The sequence below is a fragment of the Takifugu rubripes genome, chromosome 1, assembly GCF_901000725.2.
Source record: "Takifugu rubripes chromosome 1, fTakRub1.2, whole genome shotgun sequence".
NCBI classification, from domain to species: Eukaryota; Metazoa; Chordata; class Actinopteri; order Tetraodontiformes; family Tetraodontidae; genus Takifugu; species Takifugu rubripes.
In genome coordinates, this window is record NC_042285.1 from 3309450 (window position 1) to 3320724 (window position 11275).

Consider the following 11275-nt stretch of genomic DNA (forward strand, 5'->3'; position numbering starts at 1 on the left):
CCGTTTCCCTTATAGCTTCTCTGAACCTTTCAACTCCAACTGGGGGTTCGAATGCAATTACGCACTCGCGTAATAGACACCTGCGGTGGCTTCAGCACCGATTAAAGCGCCTTAGCGGCGCAGAATTGCGCAGAAAATAGTTCCCTCGACTGTCGTCTCTGAGCGTTGAGTGACAAAAAAGCCGGTTTTCATGTTTCCTTTATTAAACAGAGCGCACCAACGATCCAAAACAGCTTCGGTCTGTTCATCATCGACCCCTTACAGGGAGGAAATCAGGCACTTTTCTCCAGCTCGTCTGTAGACATGCGCACCGGCTTATAAAAGTCAGAAACATGGAGATACAAAACAAATCCTCACCACGATATTTCACACAGACACTCAAACAAACAACTGGTATGACTAGTGCTGAAAAAAAATCCACCCTGGACAACCATGTCTCGATAAAATAGTCCGACAATAACGGATGGATCACAGGAATCTGCACGTTTGAGCTGCAAAAAACAGACAAACGCGAACGGGTTCGGTGCAGGATGGCGAGGTTAGTGAAGCTGGTGAACAATCGGGGGGTTATTGAACAATCGGGGGGATAATTCCTCCTCGGCTCGACACTAAAAGGTTGAATTCATGAAAAAAACCAAAAAACTTTCATAAATCCGGAGCCAAAGTGCTTCGCGTGGCCTCTGTGTGACTAGTTAACTTCACGCTGACGGTCATCCGTCAAGAGATCCACTCGAATTCTGCATGGACTATTATTGATCTCCGGATTCTGCATCGACCCTTATTGATCTGCGCATCAGCGGCTCTCAACTTTGAACAGGAGGAAATGATTTGATGATACAACAGCCCGTGTTTTTGTGACAGAGATGCTTTAGAGTTCCGAGGAATCGGGCCCGTTCTGATTTTGTAGCGGCTCAGATCACGGCAATAATGATCAACCAAAGTGCAATGCTACAGTCTGGCCACTGGGAGGCGCCACACGACCCCAGTCCAACATGCCCCGCCCACTAGAGATTCAACCGGTCTCAGATTTCAGATCATATTGGAGTTAACTGGTTAAAAACCTCCAGATAATGGAAAAACGGGCAGTGTTTTTTTGTTTTTGGACCGTTGAGTTGGCTGAAAAGATTAACCAAGTCACAGCAGAGGTCCCTGAAACGAACCCTAAAAACAAACAAGCAAAATGTTCCCCAGTGTGTTTCAGGGTTCTACTCCCACAAAGGTCAAAGTTTGAACTTTACCACAAACGGTTCCATTGAAACCAGCTTATTTCAGCTGTAATGTTACAAATAATTCTTTTGAGTTTGGAAAAATCTTGAATGTCCTTTGAAAAAAACAAAAAAAAAAAGACAAATCAGCCCGTGCTCTAAAACAAGACTGGTTAAAGGTTCTCTGGTGGAAATTCCATATTAAAGGGTTTAGAACATTTACGTAGTGAGATTATCTTTACGTCTGGATTGGTCATGATAGAAAAGGGGGAGGGGGTCTTGGTGCAGATTTATGACTCTTGTGCTCTTCTAACATTTCAAAAACATCACTGTACGTTTAAAAAAACGTGTTTGCATAAAAGTCCAGGAAGACAGAAGTGAGGAGCCAAAATTGCAGAGGAGGCGTGTCCTATTCCACACGTGCACACACACACACACACACACACACTGGTCCCGGGAAGTGTGTTAAAGGCTTATTCGCCTTCCAGTCTCACACCGGCGCGTCGTTCCTTTACAGACTGTCAATCATCATCAAATCAACATCGTGTGAAGGGCCATCCAACTCCTCCCCGCTGCGCCGTTTCCACAGCGACCGAGTCCCCTCCATCACTTTGAAGACTGTACCGTCTCCTGCAGCGACAGGCGGGAGCGTGCCGAAGGGTGAGGCACCATCACTGACTCCACCCCACTCAGCCTCCACGGAAGCAGACCCAGGAAGTTGTCCTGGCGACGCGCGTCCAGTGTGAGGCTGAGGGCCCGCTGAGGGGGCGCCGGAGGGCTGGAACTGGTGTGGGTCCGGGTCAATTTGGAGGTAGAAGGTGGAGGAAGGTGTTTGGGAGGAGTGGTTACTGCGCTCCTGCGTGGAAGAGAGAGGAAGAGGGTGTGAGAGGCAGAAGAGGTGGATGGACGGATGGATGGATGGATGGATGAGTGCACTGGAACTGAAGGAAATGAAGCTTCAGAAGTAAAAGACTTCTAACAAAGATGAAGAACAACGTGAGGGGATTATCACCAATGAGGATGTGTGGAGTTGCTTCGAGGAAACATCGATAGAGGAACTGAATATGAAAAATGCCGACGTGACGTCTGAGCACGAATTATGAGCGTGAAATGTGATCTCATACATCTCCGGGCACGTACAAAGGAGCGATGCCGCAGGTGCCAAGAAGCGGGGCGGGATCGAAGAGCGGTTGCTAAGGAGGCGGGGGTGGGGGGGGGGCGGGAGGAGGAGGAGGGGGGCTCGGTGAGTGGACGATGAGCAGCGGTGGGAGGGGCGGCGGGGCTCATTTGGGGAGGGTTAGTGTGTAACTGTCACACCGCACTCTCTGAAAAGCAAAAGCACGCACACAGACACGGACACGGGAGAGAGTTAGCAGAGAAAAAAGGCAGGAAGCTGGCAGAGAATTTCAGGTTGGCGGAGTTCTGCTGAAGTCGGGGAGCGCCGCGGACGTTAGCCGGATCCCACGAGGTGGAGGAGGGCGCGGGAGGAGGAGGCGGGAACTTCCAGATGGATGGAAAGATAGATGGGGGTGAGGAGGCCGAGCGAGCACACCTGCCTACAAACACCTTCGCTAAGGTCAAGGGTCAAGCGCCTAAATAATCCCCACAGCACTTCGGCAAACGATCCTACAAAAGTCTGATTTAACAAAAGTCTTTAGCCAGGACGACACCCTCATGGCAACAGCGTGTGCGATGCTCAGTATGTTTACATGATGGGCGAATAGAAATAAAACAAATTATTGCATTAATCCGACTATAACTGGACGACTGAAATGCATGTAAACGTGTTAGTCCGACTATTATATGAGACCTCCTTGTCCGACTAAGACTAACCTGCAGAAAAGACGCATACCGCCACCTAGTGTTGGGGAGGAGGACGCGTTCCTCTCAGTTATTCCAGTGTAGCTGGAATAAACAGTCCCTCCATGTTTACATGCTAACAGCAGCATCAGCTCAACACAAGCTTTCCTGACAGATGCAGGGTCAGTGCTCAGTGAGGGGAGGCAGTGGGTGAGGTGAATGGGGATAAATGGGGGGGGGGGGGGGGGGGTTGAAGAACGGCGAAGGCTGGGGGTCACATACGTGCTGCATTCACCGCTGCAGAACAGTGAATACCTCTGTATACAAGGACTGGAGAGCCTTCGCACCTGACGGATCTGGAAACAACAGTTTACAGCTCGGCTCAGTCAGCTGAAGAGTTCCTCACATACCACACATCCACCCGGGCCCCCCCCCCCCCGGGCCCCCCCCCCCCCCCGAGACCCACACAGAGTTACGCTACTGTACAGGCACGATTTTTATGTCTTACCAACCGAAACAGAATTTATGTTTGTGCGCAGAGAATTAACGAACAGACAAGAGCAAAATGCATTTTGCTCAACATGCACCAACATCTTCATCACCTGCAGCTTTTAAAACTCCTAAAGAGAAGAAAGACACGATCAAACGTGGACAGAAGTACCAACATCACGTCGGAATATTTCTCATCATAGCGGATATTTAACGGTGCAATGTGCTTTCCTGCCACAAGGGGGAGCAGTTTCCCCCTGCTCGGACAACTACTGTGGAGCTTAATTGAAGTTGAAAAGGTTAAAACCACTTTGCAAATAAGAAACACCACCGAAATAAAATATTAATGTGAATAATAATATCAAGGTTCAAGGACAACTAATTAAGTTAGCACAATAAGTTTGTGACACCTAAGTACATGTGACACCCTTGTAAATATGACACCTACGGTGTTAGCTGAGCGTCCAGGGCCACGCTGAGCCACAATCGCCCCTGAGATGGCCTTAATCCAGCTGTGCATGTCCTCCGGGCTGTCCGCCTGATGATGAAGCAGGCAGCTTTAGTTATGTTAATCACACAGGCACGAAGATGTGACACGTTGGAAGAGTCACGTGGCAGCACACAGTCACACACACACACACACACACACTTCTGGTTTGGTCTCAGTCAAAAGTGTAAAGGAGCCTTAAAACATCTCCGTCAGGTGTCTTACCTGGATGTAGAAGGTCCTGGAGCTGGTGACCATTTCAAACAGGTTGTCTCTCATCATCAGCTCACTGCGGGGGGGGGGGGGGGACCAGAGGTTCAGCTGTGACCAGCCAGATCAACATGCTCATGCGCTCACCTCCCTGTCCGTTGACCTTCACTGACCTTTGTTTACACTCCTGAACCTTGTGGATCTCTCTCAGGGGGACGACTTTGAGGGCCTCTCGCTCCTACAGAGAAGAAAACAAGCAGAGTTTCATGATCTCAGCGTTTATTCCACTCAACACCGGAGCCTCTGAAGCTGCTGTCACCTCCACAGAAGCTCGGGTTTCTCTGCTGAGTGAATGCTTCACGCTCAGAGACAAAACACAATGATGATGAAGACTGACTGACTGACTGACACACACACACACAAACACACACACACACACACAGGATGTGCCTATTTATGTGTGCAGACAGATTAAAGTTAAGACTTGCTAATCTGTCCACATGTGGATCATATGAGAAGGTATGCAGGACACATGCTGCTGCGTGTGGAGACACACACACACACACATATCTGTCATCTGCTGCAACGCGAGTTTCTTACCAGGTCAGACTTGTAGTAACTGATGGAGTTCTCGTCCAGCATGAAGTATCTCCTCTTCCAGTTTTTCATCTTAGGATGAGAAGGAAAAATTAAACCCACTGTGGTTAGAGCGTGTTGTGTGAGTTTCTGTTCTACTGGAGGAGAAGACGAGAAGAAACCGGATAAAAAAAGTCAATCGTGTCATCGGAAGAACGTTTGGGTCTTCAGCAGCCTGATTCCTGGGAAAATCTTTAAGTGGTTTATGAAGGCATCAGGATTGATAATCTGAGACATATAAAGATGAGGTTGTGCTAATGAGGTGGGTTGCAGGCTTATTGTGTGTGTGTGTGTGTGTGTGTGTGTGTGTGTGTGTGTGTGTGTGTGTGTGTGTGTGTGTGTGTGTCCCCCTACCACAGCTCCCTGTTTGACACAGTATCCAGCCTTGATGAAGGCCTGGTCCTGGGCACCGGTGGACAGGAAGTAGGGCTGTTGATTAGGAGTCCTCCTTAAACCCCCACGCTCGGTTCCGGTAAGCCCCTCCCCCTGCTCCTGGAACACACAGGAGGGGGAGAAACCTGAGCAAACAGGTTTCTCTACTCTTTCAGGTCCCACACCACCCCCTATTCAGTGTCTAATGCACTCAATCGGGGTGCACTCAATACATCCTATAATGCAATATGAGGTGTATTTACTCTCTTAAGGGCTGGATGGTCACAATTGAGGCTTTAAAGGGGCAATTCCAGTGGACCTGTTTCCCTTTATTTATTCCCTCAAGACACCTAGCGTCTATTTAGCCTCCTAGCTAACTTCTTGAACTCCTAAACTGGTTGACACTCGTCTGTGCTTATGCTTGTTAGGTCACATGACCATGCCTGCATACCACATCCAACAGGACCAGACTTGCTGAGGTGCTGCTAATAAAAGGCATGTGTGTGTGTGTGTGTGTGTGTGTGTGTGTGTTACCTGGGTAGCGGTGATGATGGGAACTCCTCCTATGATTTCAGTCTTGTAGGAGACCTGTTTCATGGCTCCAAGTACCTCCTGAGGGGTCTCTGCGTGGCCGGTGTGGCCCTCATTGGACTTTGGCACCTCAAAAACAGAACGAACAAACTTAAGATCTTCCCGAGGATGAAACAACTGGATTTAGGAGGACACGGGTCAAAGGTGAAGGTTCGTCCCTCATGTGAGGTTCGGCCTTGAGACCATGAACTGGGGCTCAAAGGTCACCTCAGGCCTCATGAAGCATTGATGAAACATTAATCCATCAGATGCAGCCGGAGGGAGAAGACAGAGAGGCCTCCGACATCAGCGGAAACAGGGTCACCTATTGATCCACCTGTGTGTGTGTGTGTGTGTGTGTGTGTGTGTGAGAGATGCTTACAGTAATCTTGGTGGCCTTGTTAAGGACACTGATCCATTCCACCAGGTCCTGCTGGTCGTTGGCCTGCAGATAAAACTTCCTCATCCCGGCGTTAATGACTGCAACGAGAATTGGAAACGCTGTCAGCGGCGTCCCGCAGGGAGAGAAATAAGTGGAATAAAAAGGCTGCAGCGGGAAAGATAAAGGTACACAATGCCAAAAAACAGGGTCTAAAAATACCGGCTTGTTTCTGGATTCTCACAGGATGTGACACAGATGCGAGCGGAGGTCAGGTCGGGGATATTGTACCGTTTCCTCCAATTGAACAACAAAACGCTACTGTTGGCCACCGACGCGCCAACAAGAAGCAACAGGGGACAAAAGAGAGGAAAGAAACCTAACGGGGGAGGAAATGAGGGGCTGCAGGCGGAGGAAGAGGACAAGGAACAGCGGAGGAGGGAAACGAGGAAGGAAGCGAAGAGGTAAGGAGTGAAAAAAGAAGAGGAATGGGTGGAGGAGGCGCCGCCGCTGGTGGGTTTAGGGCTTTCTGGGGGGGATGATGGGACACGCGATGGGACGTGAGCTCTGTAGTCACGCATGGACCCACTGCGAAGTCCCGCCCCCGCTCCCCTTGGTTACGGTTGCTAGGCCTGGCAAGCTTTCCTCACAGGTCCATTCCTGCCGGGTTGTAAACACGGACGTCTCGGTGATTTCGGTGGAGTGCAGAGGAAATCGGATCAAACTTCCGTTGCTAGAGTTTTCCTTTTGTTTTTATTGTTCCCATATCGCGGCTTTGGTCACCACACCGGATGTATATCCATCTGGTATATTTGTTTAGCCTCAGAGGTACGCAACGATACAACTTGATGTTTATGAGTTTAAACTTTTAATGACTCTGGTACTGTCTCCTAGCCAACGACTGAGTGCTAGTTAGCGTTAGCATCGTACTTTTGAGGAGGCATTGTAATTTTTTGTTATCTTCCAGGCCTTCCGCAGTGTTTAATCCGTACTTGTTTTTATGGTTTTGGGAAGGCGAAAAATAACCGAACATTCTCCACGCCACGCTTCGGACTTTTGCTCCAGAAGCGAACCTGTGATTGGTCAGTGCCGGTTATGAGGCGGGACTTAGCAAAGGCATAATTTGCAATGCTAAACTTCATTATGTGTCCTGAAGGCTTCAACAAGCACATGTAGGTTTTCCAATAACCTCTCAGGCGTGGGAAACACCCGATACCGGCTCGCCATCTGGTCCGGATCAGGGAAAAGTGTCCACCACTGGGAATACTGGAAGCTGTGTTTGCCTTGACTGGGATATTAGATATTATAGAGGGGAAAAGAAGAGGAATAATGGCAACAGGAATAGGAAGGAAGAGCTCACCAAAGCAGAACTCTGCCTTTGGTCTGACCTTGGTGGCATCGCTGACCTGATTGAGAAGAAGAGAGAAAGTCAGAGACGAGTCCAGCTCTTAAATCTGGTGGTGCTGGAACAAGCGGAGGTGGACACGAGAGGCTCCGCCCATTTTTAGGGCTGTAAATAACTTGGAATAATTGGAACAACTGATCCGAATGCTGAAGCTCGTCTGGTTCTACCGTCACCTCCTGACCGTCTGGCTCCAGGTCCAGAGAGATTCCAGGCAGGAAACACCTCTAACACGGCACGAATCACTGTTGGTGAGAGTTAGCGGCGCCGACTAACCTTGGAGATGTAGGTGAGGTTGAGAGAGCCCACGTTCTGTGCACCTTTAGGCAGATTCTATCGAGACAAGCAGACAAATGGACTCGTATCAGTCGCCACATCGCAGGCCGCCCTAGCACAATGGCCCCACTTTACAAATTTGGCCCCACTTTGCTAGTAGAATGAGGGTGTTTGGTGCTCGGTATGTATCGAATGTGAACACACACACACACACACACACAAACGCACACGCACACGCACACGCACACGCACACACACACACACACACACACACACCTGTGGGTTGTCCATGTACCACAGCAGGCTGCCCTGCTCCGTGTCCAGGATGAAGTATCGGCGCAGGAACCTGCCGCTGCTTTCGTTCTCCTCGATGTCCAGGAAGCCGCAGATGCGATTCTGTCGGTCCACGTACGGCATCGCGACCCGGTCCAGCCCAGCCCGCCGTGGGGCATCACAGGAACACTGCTGAGAGGTGAGACGGGTCAGAAGGCCCGGTCCAGGAGAGCGCGGATGATCACACGGCGCGCTCTGATGATTTTAATCCCGATCCACAAACTGATCGCGTTCACATTTGCAGATTGTTTATGAAGGCATTTTTCCGACCGACGTGTTTTGGGCCGCTCGGAGAAACCTGCAGCGACACGCAGCCCATCAGCTTAACCACCGACAAACACGCAGAAGACTGCAGGATTCCCTCGTTTCCATCCCTCTTTCATCAGAAGCGCTGTCGGATGCAGCACAATCAGGATAATCTGGGTTAATACCTGCTGTAAGTTATCTTCCTAAATAAAAGGGCAAAAAAGCCCCGTCACACCTCCATACTTGACATGTTGTTGGGATTTGGGGGGTAAATCCGGCTGTAGGCCAGCTCCGGCCTCCGGGGGTCATTTGGATCTGGGTTCTGTTCCTGTCTCACACCTCTTTGACGTCCTGGTGATTTAACTACGAGCGTCGTCTTTACTGCAAACCTGCGTGGACTCTGTCCAACCGGAGGCGCTGAGGAGCGTCCTCCGAACGGGAGGCATGGCCGACGAAACGCGGCGTGTTTTTTAAAACGCCATTGTTGTGACTGCGCCTTTGTTTCCCTCCCGGGTCGGCTCCCGTCGGCCGTTTCCTCCCACGCGCCACGCGTCACCACCGAGGCGCGCCGCCTCTGATCCGAGGAGGGAGGCTCCCTTTAGCAAAATCCCAACTTCTCGTTAAATCTGGGATGCAGGATTGTCCATCTGTGGCTCTGTCCGTCCTCCACATGTCCCGCGGCGTCCACGCTCGCTGGTCTGTGTTAGTACGCCAGTTTAACTGCCCAGGAAAGTAAACCCAGCGAGCAACAGAGGGGGCATATATTAAATAGGGGGGGGGGCATATATACGATATTAAAGGGAATTATGACGGAATGTAGAACCAGTAGGGTGGATGAAAGGGACTGGGATGTGTTCTGGGACACAGAACATCCCACGGAGACAGTGGAACACACACCAGCGTGGCTCAAATCAGTCTGAAGGACAGGATGGAATAATCACAGAGGAATTCTCTCTTTACCCCCAATGAAATCCCAAAAATCGGTCTTGAAATCAGAACTGTCCAATTGGAGAAACAACAGTTTTCACCTTCACCACAAACATCACATGGGAGGTTATTTTCCACCCCAGCACAGGACTTCTGGTGAATATTAGAATTTTAAACAGTATTCCAGAACGAATGGAAATACTGAGGTAAAGATTTGCTTTTATCCGCGTTTATTGTGACCATTTGATGCTGTTTGAAACCTCCACGAATTCTTGTAGTTGGTATTTTTACACCGCTGGAACGTTGTTCGGGTCGCTGGCTTCCCCACAAACACGGTCAAACAGCAATAATTGAGAAAAACTAGCCGATAATCGTAAATCTCTGCGATAAATTCATCCGTTCAAACGAGCTACGGGGCACAATTTTCCCCGTGGAGATGAAACTGTTGTCAAAGGCCTAAAAACATCGAACGATTTCCCCTCCTGCCTCCATTAGCAGCTACTTCGCCTCTTCGTATTCATGTATTATTGTATCTTTCTGGAAGGGATCTCTCGATAGCCGTCATAAAAGGGCCGTAAGGACGCACAGGGGCCGTTAAAGGCGGCGGATTGTGGGTTTACTTACACAGTTCGGCTCAGTCCGGGTCCAGTGTGGCAGCTGTCAGGCACCGAAAGCAAGTTACCGGAAGAAAGTAAACTGTTTCCGGTTAACGCACTCAGAAACAAAAGCATTTACCGGAAATGGATGTCGTCCGCGTGGGATTTCAAAGTAAAATACATGTGAATGAATGAACGAACGAATGAATGAATGAATGAATGAATGAGCAATGGCAGTTTGTCATTCCATTCATAGATTGATAAAATGCAGGAAATACCAGACATTTTAAAATATCTTGACATGATGGATATATTAAAGCAGAAATTCAACACCCTAACAATGTTCTTTAATTATTTTAGTAAAACCTTTTAAATTAGTCTCCATTTGGATCCCGAATTATACAAACTGTGACTGATTAAATTAAAGAATTTTGTTTCTTTTCGTTGAAGATTTGAATCGGAGTTAGTCTGGTGAATGAAGTAGAATGAAGCCCGTGTAGATTCTCATTCACCCAGGTCATAGTTATCCAGATCTTTGCGTCGACTGGAATTGTTCAGTTCTGAACTGAAGAAGCCTTCTGGAGAGGCAAAACGTCTTCAAGAAAACTCTGACGAATCCAGTCGACGCAGAGATCTTTCTTCTGATAAGTAGAATGTTGGTGCATATTAATTTCTCTTTATCCCTGATGAATCGTGCACAAATATCTTCAACGTATTCACTTCAGCCACAAACGCGTTGACTCATTTTTGCCTCGCTGAACACATTCCCTCTCCCATCAATTATAAAAATGAAAATCCACCAGAAAAATCGTGGCAGAAGAGCGCGAAAGAGCGAGAAGCGGAAAGGTCAGGAACTGGGGCAATTCCGCCACCTTGTGGTAACAGACAGAACAGCAGGTATAATCCTCATTCTCACCAGAGAACCACTGAGGAAGATCAGACATGTTTTAGTGATGTGGCCACATAAAATTGAAATCATTTCTGATTTTAACCCATCCCAAACACCCAATCAGTGCCCTGGGAGTTTGTTTTGGGGTTAACGGCCTTGCTCAAGGGCCCACAGTGATGGTGACGAGGGTGTGTGGGTGGGCGGCGTACAAGCCAAACCATTTATATAAATATTAGAAATGAGTGTAAAGCTTGACGGAGAAGATGGGTTGGCTGGTGGCTCTGAATATTCTGGCTTCATAAATCCCCCCCCCCTCACCCTCCATTTCCAAAACTGATGATTGGATTAGCAGCTCATTTGGCTCTGGTCTGGTTTGTCTTTGCCAGAGTCGATCCTGCAGCTGCTGAGTGTCAAAAGCCTAATTGTTGTTTGAAGGAGGCGCTGCCAGCGCCGAGGCC

At 48.9% G+C, this 11275-nt stretch overlaps 1 protein-coding gene across 5 annotated transcripts; it reads right to left on the minus strand.

The window, feature by feature from the left end:
* Window positions 1-181: 181 nt before the first annotated feature.
* Window positions 182-10058, minus strand: LOC101074548 (pleckstrin homology domain-containing family A member 1). Of its 5 annotated transcripts, none has more exons than XM_029842358.1 (13): window positions 9957-10034; window positions 8103-8291; window positions 7827-7883; window positions 7509-7554; window positions 6152-6249; window positions 5734-5859; window positions 5182-5319; window positions 4792-4860; window positions 4365-4429; window positions 4207-4270; window positions 3943-4032; window positions 3321-3361; window positions 182-2061 (listed from the first exon to the last, which is right to left on the minus strand). In XM_029842358.1, exons 2-13 carry the CDS (start codon window positions 8241-8243, stop codon window positions 1812-1814), a joined length of 1185 nt encoding a protein of 394 aa, XP_029698218.1. In that variant the 5' UTR covers window positions 8244-8291; window positions 9957-10034; the 3' UTR covers window positions 182-1811. The 5 variants fall into 5 exon arrangements, 4 of the variants coding, with proteins under 4 accessions (XP_029698218.1, XP_029698211.1, XP_011604233.1 ...); XM_029842351.1 differs by having other exon boundaries at window positions 3288-3361; XR_003889686.1 differs by lacking the exon at window positions 3321-3361 and adding an exon at window positions 2346-2530 and having other exon boundaries at window positions 1925-2061.
* Window positions 10059-11275: the final 1217 nt, after the last annotated feature.